Below are 17,761 nucleotides of genomic sequence, written 5' to 3' on the forward strand. Positions count from 1 at the left end.
GTGTTTCTGTTGTGCCTGTAATTCAAAGGGCCAGCCTTGTCACACTGTGTCATGCTGAATCTCCCCCGAGAACTACGTTAAGGGTACACGTGTCTGTGGAGTGCTCAGCCACTTACTTGTTAATTTCACGAGCAGGCTGTTCCGTCGATCCGATCAACTGGAACCCTTGTCGTCGTAACCGACGGAGTGCCACGGAATGAGTGTATGTGTTTTAGAAAATGTGAACATTCATGGGTGTACATGCTACATATCATTACTGTGTGTGCTTGACAGAGAATGCATGTGAACACATTTCAGAGAATATCAATGCATGTGTATATGTGGTAACAAGTCACATACATATTGCACTGCCCAAACACAGCCACACACACTGAACTACCAGAAAGAGAAGACAAAAGCTGAAACACACAAAATAGTTTACCTTTTGATTTTGAAGCAACATTCCTTTGCCTTCGTTATTTTCTAAATTATTACTACTTTGTGGTAAAGCGTTAGTTACAAATGCTGCTAAAGAATTATCACTTGATAAATTTAATTCTCTCTGTGCTGTCATTTCCTCTGTAAAAAAAAAAAAAAAAAAAAAATATTATAAATATAAATAAAAACATGAAGGTGCATGGTCTAGTAATTAGGGTGTTGCACTCATTAACATTCTCGTCATCATTTTAACATCTACTTTTTCATGAGTCAGAAGAAATTTGTGTAGGTGGATTTTCTACAGTTGGATGATCTTCCTGACACCAACATTCACCTGATTCCAAGTAAGGTACTATGCCCCGTGACCGGACATGTTTTCATGGAAGACTAGAAACAAAGGACACTGCTTGCATGATGGTGACATTCATTCACGACTATCATGTGAAATCAAGGCAAAGAGACAACCACACACACACACGATGGGCTTCTTTCAGTCTACCAAATCCACTCTCAGGGCTTTGATCAGCTGAGGGATGAAGTGGAAAAAAACTTGCCACACAGTGGGACTGAACCTGAGATCAGGTGGTTAGAAAACAAACTTCTTGCCACACAGTCATGCTTTGTGCATGTAGGCTAATTATTGAGAATTTTTTTTTACAGGAAAAACAAGTCCCCCCCCTCCTTTTAATTCTCTCATTCACACACTATCCTAGCTCCATGATATCTCATTAGTGTACCAGATAAACACACCATTTACTTCTACTACCACTTACTTTCTATTATCTGACAGCTTCCTACTTGCAAGCTATCTCTTTAATGAAACAGCAAATAAAAACAGTTAATTATTACATGCAGATTGTTATTATTATTATTATTAAAGACTAATAAAAAAAAGAAAAGAAACAATTATAGTGATGTACATATAAAAGTGATGCAGTTGAAAAATGGTATTTGTTGGTAATGGAAGGTGAAGGAAAGAAGGTAAGTCATAGTTAATTTTCCTCTCAATTCATAATAGAACAACTTTGTCTCACACAATCAAACATTTATAGTACATAATCATTTCAATTATCTGGACATTCTTCAAAATAGCTAAGTATAAAAGAAACACAAAGGGAGGTTAAGCTTCAAAAAACAACTTGCATTGCAAAGGAAATAATGCTATCTGATAATAATGGATAATGCAAAGTTTTTTTTTATGTAAGTACACACACACCTTTTGTTGTTTGTTGGCCTTTTCAAAGAGTGCCATTTATATATATTATACACATCTAGCATGGAAAAACAAACTTGAAAATGTTGATGGTACACACACACACACACAATCATCAACATCATCATCATCATCATTTAACATGCATTTTTCCATGCTTGCATGGGTCAGATGGAATTTTTTGCCCCAGCAGATTTTTTCCACAGCTGGATGTCCTTCCTGTTGCCAACCCTCGCCTATAACCAGGTAAGGTGAATATTTCCCCCATGACCAGACATGTTTTCATGGAAGACTGGAATGAAGGACACAGCCCTCGCTTTCAAAATTCAAGCTGGAGTTTTTATCACTTTTCTTCCTTACTACAACTAGATAAAATTCATGTAGGGCATGGTCCATTTCATGAGCTTCTGTACCTTCCATCTACCCAGTTTCATTCACAAGGCTTGGATCAGTATCAGGGTATGGTAGAAGACATTCATTCAAAGAACTGTGCAGTGGGATTGAGCTTAGAATCACATAATCGCAGAGCAAAACTGCACAGTTTAAGCTTGCAGCCATGGCCAATGAAGTGGACTCTGTGGTCACTCAATTTATTAGAAATAGCAGCTAAATTCTTCCAAATGACATCTTGAATAAAGATAGGTTACATTAGATACCTAAACTGAGAGACCCCTAAAAGGCAGGATGGTCACAGCTGGAATACCAAGTAGGATGTGTAGGGATACATGCACAAACCTAGCAATGGATTTAGAAGTTAAGAGGTAGGCTTTTAAGTCCATATGAAATATTGTAATTATACATGTAAAAAAAAACAATAAAAATATATTTTAAAAAATATACTTACGTTCAACATGTGCAAAAGCACAAAATGACCCACGAGGGCAAAAACTATTTTGTACCATATCATTACATTTTGTTGATTTATAAATCTGCAACAGAAAATCAGAAAATTCTTTGTAAATATAAGAGACAGGGTAAAGCTTCAGCTACAAATACATTTTAAAACCAACTGTGTGTCTTGATAGTTTTTCTTTCTTGTTTGTAAAGTCAATCACATGTGTGTGTGCGTGTGTGTGTGTGTGTGTGTGTGTGTTCTTTTACTTGTTTCCATCACTGTATTGTGTCCTCTATGGTAAGGGGTACAGCCTGAAAGAGGTTTACTCGATCAGATCAACCTCAGTACTTATTTTACTGGTTTCTTTTTACAAAGCTGCTGAGTGAGAGGTGGCTGTGAGATAAGAAGCTTGCTTCCCAACCACATGGTTCTGGGTTCAGTTCCACTGTGTGGCACCTGAGGCAAGTGCCTTCTACTATAGCCTCAGTAATGCTTCAGCTCCAGCGTTTAATACTCAGAGGAAGAGAGGCTGGTAAAAAAGCCAAACTTACTATCTTTAATTTGGTTTCTGAGTCCATCCTCACCTCTGGTCATTAATGACCAACAACCAAACGAGAATGATTGCAAAGCTCTGGTACTATGGATATGTGATTAAAGTATCACAGGAAAGAATAACAAGATGGATACTTCAAGCGGAGCCAACTGGCAGGAGACTTCGGAGTAGACCAAGAGCAAGACGGTTGGATAACATCCAGTCTCAGTTGGTCACACTTGGGAATCGAGCCAAAAAATCTAATGACAATTGCTTCTGATAGGATCCTCGAAAGAAGGTACATGAGGACTCTACCCTTAAGACTTACCCAAGAAAAGAGGGTGGAGAAGACGGAAGGATGTATGAAAATGCTAATTTCCTATAATATGGAGATTAAATTGTTGTTGTTGTTGCCGGCACTCCGTCGCTTACAGCGTCGAGGGTTCCGGTTGATCCGATCAACGGAACAGCCTGCTCGTGAAATTAACGTGCAAGTAGTTGAGCACTCCACAGACTCGTGTAACCTTAACGTAGTTCTCGAGGATATTCAGCGTGACACAGTGTGACAAGGCTGACCCTTTGAATTACAGGCACAACAGAAACAGGAAGTAAGAGTGAGAGAAAGTTGTGGTGGAAGAGTACAGCAGGGTTCGCCACCATCCCCTGCCGGAGCCTCGTGGAGCTTTAGGTGTTTTTGCTCAATAAACACTCACAACGCTGGGTCTGGGAATCGAAACCGCGATCCTATGACCGCGAGTCCACTGCCCTAACCACTGGGCCATTGCGCCTCCACGGAGGTTAAATTACTGTAATGGTTAAGTACCTATTTGCATTTCATTCAAAACATGTTCAGAAAATGGTTAGAAAAACAGTAAGTCCCTACCTCTGGATGAAACTGTTGTTCAGTTCTAGTGTGACAATAAGAACAATTATCTCCATTTTCACATTGAGCAGGGTCTCCCCAATCATCACCATGTTTAACATTAGGACATGGCGTTGACCTGCAATATATATGGAAGTTATTAATTTAGAATGAATAATTATAAAACACTGAAATAGAGAAACAATGAATGAAAGAACAAAAAAAATTATAAGAATTAAAAAAATAGTTAAAATACAATATAAACCTGGCATGGACAACCTTTTTCGAGAAGCATGCCAATAAGTAAGTCCCACAAGCCAGTTTGTTCAAAACTGCTATAAACTTCCCCTCAAAATTCAATGTTTATTTATGTTCCAAACAGATTAACAATGACAAAATTATTTTACTAAATTCTTTATTATTCCCAAATTTAATCGAAACAGAAAAATCAATGTACTTCAACAGAAATATACCAATGAAAGGATTAAATAATAAAATTCGACCCTGGAAGGATACCAATATTTGATGTGTTTTTAACATGTCTCAATGAAATAAAAGTTGAAGAAAAATTTGTTATAAGCAATGGAAGTAATATTAATTCAAAGTTTGTGATCCATATGCATACTTCAAGTGTTTACATGTTGAAAGACTTCAAAACTGTGTTATCTTTATAGATATATGATGTTAGAGACACAGAAAAATATTAGCAATAGGTCAAGATTGCTGAGCATTGGTGGTGAAATTGCTGGATCTAGATTTCTGCTTGTTAGCTCAGAAGCAGTAAATATCCATGTCACCTTACGTCAAGCGAACATCAGCTGCAAGCTGATATGGTTAAACAGTGATTGAAAGGTCACTGTTGTCACATTTAGCTGGCTGGCAGAACAAAAATTCATTAATAGTGATGGAAGCAATATTGGTTAGAAATTAGCAATCTGTATACATACTTAAAAATGTATGTATGTTGAAAACCTTCTAAACTGCAGCGTTCATCTTGAATAAGTATTTTCTACAGATATATAATGTTAGAAACACAGAAAAATATTAGCAGCAGGTGAAGGTTGCCTGGTATTAGTACTGAAATTGCTGGATCATGATCTCTGCTTGTTAGCTTCAGCAGCAGCAAATAATCCATGTCATCTCATGTCATGCAAATATCAGCTGCTAGGTGATCTAGTTAGACCAATGGTTCTCAATCATTATTTTATCTATGGACTCCTATCACCATTATTCTATTCTGGTGGATCCCATTTCCATTCGATGTTTAAAAACAAGTTTTATAGATGCTTCTTTCAAAATTCCTATTTAGTTATTCACACATTAGCTTGCATAGGTTGAACTATGTAAAGTGTTTGAGAAAAAAATTTTAGCTGCTTCTTGCAACAAACAAACACATCTAAATCAGAACTTTTTCAAGGATCCCCAATTTATATTTTGCTTATGTGGACCCCCAAAAATCTTATATGGAGACCCTGGGGTCACATGGACCGTTTGAGAACCAATGAGTTAAATAGTAATTGAAAGGCCACTGGTGTCGCATTTAGCTGGCAGGCAGAACAAAAATTCATTAGAACCAACAGAAGCAATATTAGTTCAAAATGAGTGATCATCATCATCATCATTGTTTAACGTTCCCTTTCCATGCTAGCATGGGTTGGACGATTTGACTGAGGACTGGTGAAACCAGATGGCTACACCAGGCTCCAATCTGATTTGGCAGAGTTTCTACAGCTGGATGCCCTTCCTAACGCCAACCACTCCGAGAGTGTAGTGGGTGCTTTTACGTGCCACCGGCACGAAGGCCAGTCACACAGTATGGCAACAGCCACGCTCGAAATGGTGTATTTTACATGCCACCTGCACAGGAGCCAGTCCAGTGACACTGGCAATGAACTCGCTCGAATGTCTTTTCACGTGCCAGGAAGGTGACGCTGGTAACAGTCACGCTCAAATGGTGCTATTTTATGTGCCACCGGCACGAAAGCCAGACAGCTGGTGCTCTGGCAACGATCACGCTCGGACGGTGCTTAGTGATTTACTGGTACTGGTGCCATCACGATTTCGCTTATATTACGTATATGTTGAAAGCCTTCTAAATTGTGGTACTCATTGTGAGAAAGTATCTTTTATAGACATATAGTGTTAAAAGCATTGCAAAGTATTAGCAGCAGGCGATGGTCGCTCAGCATTTAAATTTGAAAGGCTACAGAAGAATATGTTGACTGGACATTTGTTGAATATAGAACATTACGATTATGTGAATCAAGAAAGCAGTTAGGAATTTTACACATCGCCCCATCCCTAGCCATAATAGGTTAGCCAGGCCACAAGGCAAAATGCCTACGATATTTGTAGATTCTCCTCCCAGAGTAGTGAAAGAGATGAAGTCGATGCCAAGTTTAAACATCTGCTGCAAAAATCAATGGGTAAGGAGTCTGGTTGAAATGATTAGAACAGAACCTATTTTTCAATGCACGTCAGTGCAATCCATGTGTGTGTGTGTGTGTGTGTGTGTGTCTGTGTATGTATTGGAATGATTGTTTTTACAGTTCAGATTAACTTCCTTACAACTATAAACAGAGAAAAAGCCTGTGAGGAAGTTTCTGCAAGGTCTCTCAAGATGCTAGAAATAGCAGCTGTACATGCGACCACCATCTTGTTACAGCTGAAACATGATACACAGATGTACGGCTCACTTAATGGGACAGTGATTGTATCACATGCCCACTTATGATTGCATCTAACCACACATTCACATTACTGTCGCCTCTAACCACATAGTGACCCACAAATTTACTTTAAACTTCACACATCAAACTCTAATAACCTACTTACTATTATTTTTAAGTACACACTGTATCATATAACATTTAATGTTACAAAAAGCCAATGTAAAAGCCTCAGGCATTTGATCCGCTAGAAATAACAACTGAAACCTCATCCTAGCATGTTAGGAAAGGACATGCAAGATAATGTAGTCATACATGCCTTTAAAACGATGGGATGGTCATGGTTGGAACACCAGAGATCATAAGTCTGATTGATCAGGTCTGATCTGGAACTGTACAGTTGAATGCTGTAGTTCAATGATATTGCCACCTATTCATTGCGCTCTTGAGCAAGGAGTGTATAACACAGCTTGCTCTAGTTTGTATATCTTGCCTTAAAACAGGTTCTATTGTTACTTAATGGTTGAGTGGTTAACTTTTAAAACTGCATCCAGTAACCGAATGTTTTGTTTAAAAAAAAAAAAGAAAGCAACATTATTACACCCACAGGAACAATACGTCTGTAAATAGCAAAGGTCATGAGAGAAACTTTTCCTTCTGACTAATACACCAAAAATATAAAAGGAAAAAGCCCAAAATCTTGAAGAAAACTAAGCAGGAGATATCATCATTGTTTAACCCTTTAGTATTCAGATTACTCTGTCAAATGTAAAGCCTGTTTAATTACATTGTTTTAAATTAATTGTACAGCATCTTGTAACTCTGAGATTTTGATGATGTCCCTGTTTATTTTTAGAATGACTTTGTAGGATAGGTGTGAGAGGTCAGAGCTGGCTGGTTAGAGCATAAAACAGGAAGATAATTTTGGCCTGATATGGCCGGTTTAAACACTAAAGGGTTAACGTTCACTTTTCCATGCTTGCATGGGTTGGACAGAGTTTTGAGGCAGATTTTCAACAGCTGGATGCTCTTCCTGTCACTAGCTTCTATCTGTTTCTAAGCAATGTAATATTTTCCCAGTGGAGGCGCAATGACCCAGTGGTTAGGGCAGCGGACTCGCGGTCATAGGATTGCGGTTTTGATTCCCAGACCGGGCGTTGTGAGCGTTTATTGAGCGAAAACACCTAAAGCTCCACGCGGCTCCAGCAGGGGATGGTGGCGAACCCTGCTGTACTCTTTCACCACAACTTTCTCACACTCTTACTTCCTGTTTCTGTTGTGCCTGTAATTCAAAGGGTCAGCCTCGTCACACTGTGTCACGCTGAATATCCCCGAGAACTACGTTAAGGGTACACGTGTCTGTGGTGTGCTCAGCCACTTGCACGTTAATTTCACGAGCAGGCTGTTCCCTTGATCGGATCAACCGGAACCCTCGACGTCGTAAGCGACGGAGTGCCAACAAATATTTTCCCATGGCCAGACATGTTCTTGCAGAATATTGGAAATGAATGACACTGCTTGTATGACAGTGACACTCATTTACAACTATTACACGATGTCAAGACAAGGAGACATGAACACACACATGTGATGGGCTTCTTTCAGTTTCTGTCTACTAAATCCACTCACAAAGCTTTGGCCTGCCCAAGGCTACAGCAGAAAACATTTACCCAAGGTGCCATCAGTGGGACTGAACCCAGAACCATATAGTTGGGAAGCAAACTTCTTACCACACTGCCACACCTACGCCTGGCAACATTTTAATGTCAACAAGAAACGGCAGGTAATAACTCAGCAGATCCAGTAAAAGTTTTGAACAAAACACCAAGTAACATTTAGTTCTGCCCTTTTAATTTCTTCCTAAATTAGAAACCTGTCAAGGTCAACTTTACTTTTCATTATTCATTTACATTATTTATTCATCCATCCATTCATCCATATTTTCCACCCACTATTCCAGGGAAGCATGTGGGGTTAGATTCCTCAGGCATTTCCTCCATAGGGTCCCATTAGATGCAACTATCAATAGACTTTCTGACTGGATTCCTAAGTGTGACGAACTGAGGCTATGAAAAAGCTATTCATTCATCATCATTTAATAGCCATTGTGCTGGTGCCATGTTAAAAGCACCCAGAACACTGTATGAAATGGTTGGTTTTAGGAAAGGTATTCAGCTATAGAAACTATGACAGAACAGAAAATAGAGCCTAGTGCGGGCCCCTGGTCTTAGCAGCCCCAGTTAAACCATCCAACGCACGCCAGCATGGAAAACAGACATTAAATGATGGTGATGATGATGATTATTTTCCATGCTGGTATGATTGGATGGTTTGACAGTATCTGATGAGCCCAAGGACTGCATCATACTCCAGTGTTTCTTTGGATGGTTTCTATGGCCAGGTGCCCTTCCTGATGCCAATCACTTCACAGCCTGTACTGGGTGCTTTTTTTTTGCACTAATGAGGTTACCATGCAGCACTAATGAGGTTACCATGCAGTTTGCAAGACTATGAACATTGATTGGAAGGGAGGAGCTTTATGCTGGGAGAATGAGTTGGGAGGGATAAAGTATGAGAGAAAAGGATGGAGCAGAACATTTTTTGGCTGTAGAGGAGTGACATGACTGCTGTAAAGGAGAAACCGACTGTTTCCTCTCCACTCCACCCACCCCAGTCTATGCACAAGAATGTGTAGAAGTCGAAAAAAACTTACCTGTATCGGAACTTTTTAGGACTTCTTCTTCTATCCCTAGAATTATGGAACTGAGGACAAGCGTAGCCCTGTCGACAAAGTCGTGGTGGCCGCTTACATTGTTCAGTTTTATAATTTGCTAAAACATATCCTGTGTCTGAAATGTAGAAAGAAAAAGAAAAAAAAACAGCATTTAGTTTTTCAGTCTTGCTAATTGTCAGTAGCAAATTACATATTGAGATGGCTGTGTATTGTGTATGTACTGTATTTTCTGGCATACAAGTTGAATTTTTCGGACCAAAATTTACGGTCAAAAAGAATAGGTCAATTTATACATGAAGACAACTTTGGAGAACCAAAGATTTCATGTGAAACACATCAAGATTTGTTGGAGAGATGGAGATGATATTTGAATGCTTACACAACATGTTTACACTATATATTACATTGACTTGTATGCTGGAAAATACAGTAAGTATGTGAGTGGGGCAGATAAGTCAGACAATATGAATTAAGAAATTAGTAATTCACTAACGAAACTTCAAGCCAAGGGAGCCTCTAAGTGGTCACTCAACCTCCTAAAAATAGCAGTAAACAATATTGAGCTTTAAATAAGTGTTTATGCCAAAATTTGATGACCACAAGCATAGCTGCTAAGTGCTTAACAAGTTCATTGGATTTAATCCCAATACCTAGGGATTAAATGTTTGCTATCATAACCACAGGTGGAGCAATACCTTCTCAGGAATTTTGTAGATGGAGACTGAGTGGTCCACTGTGCGTGTGTGTATTAATGTTTGTTGTTATGTTCAGTTATAATAAAAACAAGTTTTCATTAATTTGATGGGTTACTTGGTATTTTTGGAGAGTACAAATTTATTATTCTTATACAAGAATGATGTTGACAGTAACTTTGAAGTCACTATCAACAACATTCTTGTATAAGAATAATAAGCGTGCATGCACACACACACACACACACACACACACAGTACCAGACCAATGGTACTGCAAGCTTTGGACCAGAAGTATCTTGGATTTCTGGATTTTCTGCAGGCAGTCTAAATTTATAGTTAAAATACAAAATAAACTAAAACTATGTAAGTAAAGAGCTAAATAGTATTTCTCAGATTCAAATTAATACATTCTTGCCTTCATGCGGGTGACATGTAAAAGCACCCACTACACTCTCTGAGTGGTTGGCGTTAGGAAGGGCATCCAGCCGTAGAAACTCTGCCAAATCAGATTGGAGCCTGGTGTAGCCATCTGGTTTCACCAGTCCTCAGTCAAATCGCCCAACCCATGCTAGCATGGAAAGCGGACGTTAAACGACAATAATGATTAAAAGCAGGCTGTTTGATTTATATCATACTGTACCATGTATACACTATAATATTTATAGGATGATAATTAAATGGAAAAAAAAAGTAAAGAACCTGATTTTTATGTAACAGATACATAATTAATACACTTCTAAAGCAGTTAATGTTTAATCTTTATATATCCACTTTAAAAAAAGTGAAGAACGAAACATTTACTTAGCACAGTGGTTCTCAGCTGGGGGTCCATACAACAAAAGAGAAGATTGGGGGTCCACAATAGTATTTTAAGAGATCCTGGAAAAATTTTGCTTTAGAGGTATGTAGTGGACAGTGAGGTTTTTCTCTCTGACATTTTACATAATTCAACCTACACAAATTAATGTGTAAAAAACAAAATAGCAATTTTGAAAGAAGTTACTATAAAACTAGTTTTTAAACATCAAATTGCTATGGGAGTCCACCAGAATAAAATAGTAATCAAAGGGGTTCATAGATAGAAAATGGTTGAGAACAGTTTTAGCACATATGTTAACCAATTTCAAAAACAGGCTCCATTTACTCAAAATAGTGTACAATATATTGCATGATACTGTGCAGTATTCCCAGATTTCTGAAAGCCAGATAAAAGATCCAGTATTGAGTACATATATGTATGTGTGTGCCATAAAGCAAATAGGTATAAACCAGAAAATCTTTAAAATGTGTTTTTGGATGAAAATCCCTTCCTAGTGTGATGTTTGTCAACCAGGGAGGACATTGTGATCTTTGTCACTTATATGCCATGGAAACCTGGTAACCAGCCCTATGAGTCCTAGGGAGTGAGACAGTAATATCCAGGGATTGATGATGAAGATGATAATGGTGCTATTTGTTGTGCCTGAGTGAGTAGCACAGAAAATCTATAGTCAATCTGTATCATCACAAATGTAGCAAACCAGTGACTGGCCTGTTGGAAATTATTGTAATTAATGACACTTTCTTCAACAAATATGATATAAATGAAATGAGTTTAATTAATTCTGTTGTCTCATACATTTTCTTTTGGTACTATAGCCCTCTCACTTGCTCGCCAACCAACGTAGAACTCAAAGGTTACAGGCTAAATCGATGCCAGTATGGAAAAAAAAATTAATACAAAACCAAAGATAAAGACTCAAGGAAGCTTCTATATGGTCACTCAACTTGTTAGAAATAGCAGTGTAATCTACGTCAAAAATCACATGTTGGATAATATGGTACAAGAGAAAAAGATGGGATGATCATAGCTGGAATGTCTTTGAGCAATAGGTCTGCTTAATCAGGCTTAACTGGGGTTAAATAACAATATTTAGAATCGGGGATAATGGTAACTATCAACTTTTACCAAAGTACCAACTAAAAGTTCGTGAAAGACCATCAAGAGAGCTTCTATGTGGTTGCTTAAACTTGCTATAAATAGCAGCCAAATGCTTCCTCAAATCCCTTACAACATACTGTTTTGAAAAAGGAAGAATATTCTTAAAAAGACAGGATGTATCAATCAGGGTTAACTTAGGGTGAACAGCTACAGTTCCTAAGTCACAGGACTGCAGAAAGCAGTCATCTAACCTGGTAGAAATAGCAATGAAATCGTTCCAAAATCATATCTTCATCTTAAAAAAGGGATGAAAAGTTTATGAAGCTTTCTCAATTCTATATTTAGAATTTCTTTACTTTGCAACATTTTTAGAGTAATGGTTATGGTGGAATGGACTGTCCATGTCTAAGGAATGTGCAAGTATGAGATAATGTTCTTGATATATGTATAGGGATTGAGTTTATGCTTTTGTTGAGGAAGTAAGATCAAACTGTCATGTAGAATACTCTTTATATATTCTATATACTCTTTTACTTGTTTCAGTCATTTGACTGCGGCCATGCTGGAGCACCGCCTTTAGTTGAACAAATCGACCCCAGGACTTATTCTTTGTAAACCTAGTACTTATTCTATCGGTCTCTTTTGCCGAACTGCTAAGTTACAGGGACGTAAACACACCAGCATCGGTTGTCAAGCGATGGTGGGGGGGACAAACACCGACACACAAACACACATACATATATACGATGGGCTTCTTTCAGTTTCCGTCTACCAAATCCACTCACAAGGCTTTGGTCGGCCCGAGGCTATAGTAGAAGACACTTGCCCAAGGTGCCACACAGTAGGACTGAACCCAGAACCATGTGGTTGGTAAGCAAGCTACTTACCACACAGCCACTCCTACACCTATATATATACACACACACACACACATACATGCATGCATACAAGGAGAGAGACTACAATGTTAATTAGCAAGTGATTTAATTACTATAACAAGGTTTCGTGGGTGTGTTTCATTTCTGACTAGCAACTCAGCTCTTTATACAATACTAGCAGAGATACCGAGCTTTGCCCGTGTCACATGGAATTGAAGAATTAGACTTTTCTTTTATATTTTCTCAAACGAACTGGAATACCTATGATTCGAATTTCATCAAAATTGCAGATTATGAATTTTAATGACGGTTCTTTCCCTCTTTACACGCCCTAACAAAATTTCTAATCATGACATATTTATCCCATACCACTCATCTTTATACACAGATTCCAAAATCCAAATCTTATGAAACCTATTCAAAGGTTTTTGCTCCTGAAAAATGGAGCACATGGAACTCTAAAATGTGGGAGTTAAGGGGCGTATTGGGGGGTGGGTCTTAAAGTCAACCAGAGAAGTTGAATTGTTGGGAATCTTTTTAACTTAGGTCTTATATCTATTGTTCAAATTTCTTTGAAATCGGAAATATATGTATGTTCACTGGGTTTGTAAAAGAGAGCAAAGCTACAGGAAACCAAAAGACGAATGATCACAATAAGCAGTCAGGTACCCTACCCTACTCATTACCACTCCCCAATGTAGGATTCCTCACCATACAGGTGATGGGCACAGCTGTAAGATGCATTATGGATCTATAGCAATTGGAAGGGTGTGACTCAACTCAAATAAACAACTGTGTGACATGAGGGCTAAGGGGAAATGAAAATGTCACCTCTGGAGTTTGCCAATATATATCAATATCTATAAAACACAAGATGTTTGTGTGTGTGTGTGTGTGTGTACGTGATGTGGGTTATGCACGTCCACAAATTAGCACGCACGTCGCTCCAATTTTAGGAGGACATTGTTCATGACCCTATCTGTGTTTTTGTCAACTTTTTCTCACAGAGGCACCCGCGTATAGCTGTAAAAATCGATAAACTTTTACCAATTTTGAAGTTTGTTGACATGGCGAAGTCAAATCTGTGCGTACGCGCGTGAAGGAGAGAGAGAGAAAGAAAGAAAGAGAGGGAGAAAGAAAGAAAGAGAGAGAAAGAAAGAAAGAGAGAGAAAGAAAGAAAGAGAGAGAGAAAGAAATAGTGTGTTTGTGACAAGGGGAGAAACAGAGTGTTTGCCAATCGTCTAAAAAAAAAAAATGAAAAAGTGGAAGAGGGAGACAAAGCGGCGAAGGAAAAAAAAATTTCTCTCACCAAGACAGCGTCTAACAAAAAAAAAAAAAAAAAGGAACGAACAAGCGGAAGAGGGAGACAAAGCGTATTACGAAAGAAAATGTAGCTAAGGAAGACAGAGTAAAATGCATTTATTTTCTTGAACATGAGATATAGTTTCAAATATAAGATGTTTTTGAAAGACACTATATTCTATACTAAGATTATATATACTTTCTCACACAACAATTCAAATATATTTATTTTAAATCATTTATTTATTTTAAATCGTTCATCTTTCTCCCACCCCCCTCTCACTCTCACACATACGCACATATACTACTTTGGGAGCGAAAGAGCTTTGTTTATATTTCACAACTATGAAACAAAAACGTATGTAACAATTTGTCAGTCACCCCCCCAACCCGTTTTTCGGACCACAAAAAGGGTTTGGTAATTTTTCAGATTAACACCCGCACGATTTCCACTAGGGTGTTACGGTTAGGATTAGGATTAGGGTTAGGGTTAGAGTTAACATAGAAGGGACAGGCTCCTTATTTTTTGGTTAAGGTTGTTGGTAAGCTTTCCTAAGTTACTCCAAACCAGATCCCCAATGCAAACCTTCAGATCAACCTTCTCCTATGCAGATCTCTAATGCAACATTTAAAAAAAGAATCAATAAGTGAAAATAACCAATAAACTGATTCCTTATGGGATTTCCCAATCAAATTGCCAGCAAACCATTTTCAGCCAAACCAATTTCAACGGATTTCGCTCAAATCTGATGTCGATGTTACTTATTTTGGTTTGAAATAAAGCACTTAATCATTTAATAATCCTAGCTTAATCCCGAGCAGCGCCGGGTTATACTGCTAGTATATATATATGTATATATATATATATATATATATATATATATATATATATATATATATATACGTATGCCTGTATATACCTGAGATAATAGTTTCACTTTAGTAGTTTCAGTATTAATACAATACTGAAATAGTGGAAGAGATAAGAGATTGCTCTGGGCCTGCATTAGGTAAGAAGTTGAAAATTTTTTTGGCCCATGACACTACATGGATCTAAGTAAGGCATGTGTAAAATCTGAATGGAATCAGTTGTGTAGTTCTTGAGTTTTAGAGATTCACACACACACACACACACACACACACACACACACACACACACACACACACACACACATTCTCATCTAAATAGAGTGTGTCTATCAGTTATATAACAGATGGGCTATATACTTTATTATTCCAGTCAAACACTAATTGCTTTTGGGCACTGAACCTACTGAGAAGAACTGGTAGATGGACATAGTGTGAGAGGCTGTCATATATATATATATACATATATGTGTGTGTGTGTGCATGCATACGAATGTTTATGTTCCATATGAAACTGTTTGAACAAAAATGGTGACACTAAACTGACATTCCTTGCAGCCGTTGCTAGCATGGAAAAAAAATGGACCAGCCTTACAGAGGGAATTCAAATTGACAACAGCATGGTAGGTAAGGCAATCAAAAGCATAAGGGAAGGGAAAGCTGCAGATCCAGCAAGGATAGCTGTAGAGATGCTCAAAATATCTGGTGAGGTAGGGTCCTAGATTACCACCTAGATAGTCAAGATATGCAAGAAGCAATCATACTCAATGACTGGTGTAGCAGTACCATAGTGAACTGCTACAAAGGCAAAAGAAATGCCTCAAAGATAAGCAGTTATCCGGTTTCACCAGTCCTCAGTCAAATCGTCCAACCCATGCTAGCATGGAAAGCGGACGTTAAACAATGATGATGATGATGATGAGAGCAATCAAATTACTAGATCAGGTTATAACAGTCAGAGATAGAAAGAGAGAGAGTGAGTTATAGCACAAGTGATTCACGACAAGGTAGACCTAGATGAGGTGTAGTGTAGTTTTTTTATGTTTGGAAGAGGTACCACAAATGCAAACTTCCTAGTGAGGTAGAAGAAATACATAGCCTAGAGCAAACCATTATTCCTGGCCTTCATTGACCTGAAGAAGGTGTCTGACAAGGTACCATGCACAGTAATCTGGTGGTCACTAAGAAAACCAGGTGTTGATGAATGGCTTGTGAGAACTGTACAAGCCATGTACAAAGATGCAGTAAGTAACGTGAGAGTCAACAACAACTTCAGTGAGGAATTTAGCATGAGGGTTAGAGTTCATTAAGGCTCAGTCTTCAGTCCCCTCCTATTCATTGCAGTCTTTCTGGCCATCACAGAAGTTTAAGACTGGTTATCCATGAAAACTTCTATACACTGGTGATCTAGTACTTATAGCTGATTCTACAGGAGAATTAGAGAAGAAATTCAAGGCATGGAAGCTAAACCTAGAATCAAGAGGTCTTAAGATAGTCTTAGCAAAGATGAAGATTTTAGTATGTAGGAAAGAAGACAAGACACTGGTAGCTTCAGAGAAATGGCTTTGCTCAGTATGCAGAAAAGGAGTTTGTATAAATTCCATACACTGTACTCCATGTAAGCTACAAACACACAAATGATGTAATGGAATCACAGGCAGACTGGCAGAAAACATAAGCTTTATATGTGATAGATGTATTGGAGCAGCATGTACTATGAACACACCAGAAATAGACTCTTGAATGCCTGAATGGCTTACTAGAAGTAGTTGATAGCTTTTGCTACTTAGGAGATATAATCAACAAGGGAGATGGTTGTTCTGAAAATATAAGTAGCCAGAGTAAAAACAGATTGGAGAAAAGTTCAGAGAGCTACTACTGCTGCTGGCAACAAAGGTCTTTTCCATACAAAGTAATGACAGATTATATAAAGCTTTTGTTAGAACTGTAATGCTGAACGGTAGTGATACATGGGCCTTCAAAGTAGAGGACATGGAAAGATTAGAAAGAAATAAAGTGAGCATGTTCAGTTGGATGTGCAATCTTAGTGTGCATGAGTGACATAGGATATATGTGCTGTGAGAAAAACTGGGAATAAAAGGAATCAGATGGAGTGTGCAAGAAAGAAGACTGGATTGGTATGGACATGTGATGTGTACAGATGATGACAGCTGTATAAAGAAGTGGCACTCAATGCGAATGGAGCTTGCAGAAGAGGGAGATCCAGGAAGACATAGGACAAAGTGGTGAAGGCTGATCACAAGACATCTGCTACTCTTCCACCCACAGAGCAACATGAAATGAAGTGTTTTGCTCAAGAATACATTGTGCTGTCCAACCTGGGAATCGAACCCATGATGTAGCAATCATGAATGTAACACCCTAACCACTCCTGTATTCATCCCAAGTTAGTCATGGCAACCAAAGTTCCAGTACTCTACTTAGCAGCAGCAGGAGAGAGAATGGGCCCTCCCAGGTCATATAGAGAGTGATAGAGAAAGTTTAAGTGCACAGGACCTGCCCAAGGTATGTATATACTAAGCTATGTTTATACAAACATACCAGCTGGTTCACACCAACTAAAGTATATATACCGATATACATAGTTACAGACAAGGCAGTGAGCTGGCAGAATCGTTAGCATGCTGGCCGAAATGCTTAGCAGCATTTTGTCTACCGTTACATTCTGAATTCAATTTCCGCCGAGGTCGACTTTGCCTTTCATCCTCTCGGGGTCGATTAAATAAGTACCAGTTATGCACTGGGGTCGATGAAATCGACTTAATCCCTTCGTCTATCTTTGTTTGTCCCCTCTATGTTTAGCCCCCTGTGGGCA

At 38.4% G+C, this 17,761-nt stretch overlaps 1 protein-coding gene across 3 annotated transcripts in view; it reads right to left on the bottom strand.

Moving 5' to 3' along the window:
- The window catches only part of LOC106881788 (RING finger protein unkempt), a 65,464-nt gene that overhangs the window by 16,568 nt on the left and 31,135 nt on the right, over nt 1-17,761 (bottom strand). For all 3 annotated transcript variants that reach the window (XM_089341311.1, XM_089341310.1, XM_089341312.1), the window contains exons 4-7: nt 9,242-9,377; nt 3,881-3,998; nt 2,475-2,559; nt 422-558 (exon numbers count right to left, since the gene is read on the bottom strand). In XM_089341311.1, coding sequence (XP_089197437.1) covers nt 422-558; nt 2,475-2,559; nt 3,881-3,998; nt 9,242-9,377 — 476 coding nt within the window. The remainder of the gene's footprint in view (nt 1-421; nt 559-2,474; nt 2,560-3,880; nt 3,999-9,241; nt 9,378-17,761) is intronic.

This window comes from Octopus bimaculoides, chromosome 24 (assembly GCF_046866305.1).
Source record: "Octopus bimaculoides isolate indiv1 chromosome 24, ASM4686630v1, whole genome shotgun sequence".
Taxonomy (NCBI): domain Eukaryota; kingdom Metazoa; phylum Mollusca; class Cephalopoda; order Octopoda; family Octopodidae; genus Octopus; species Octopus bimaculoides.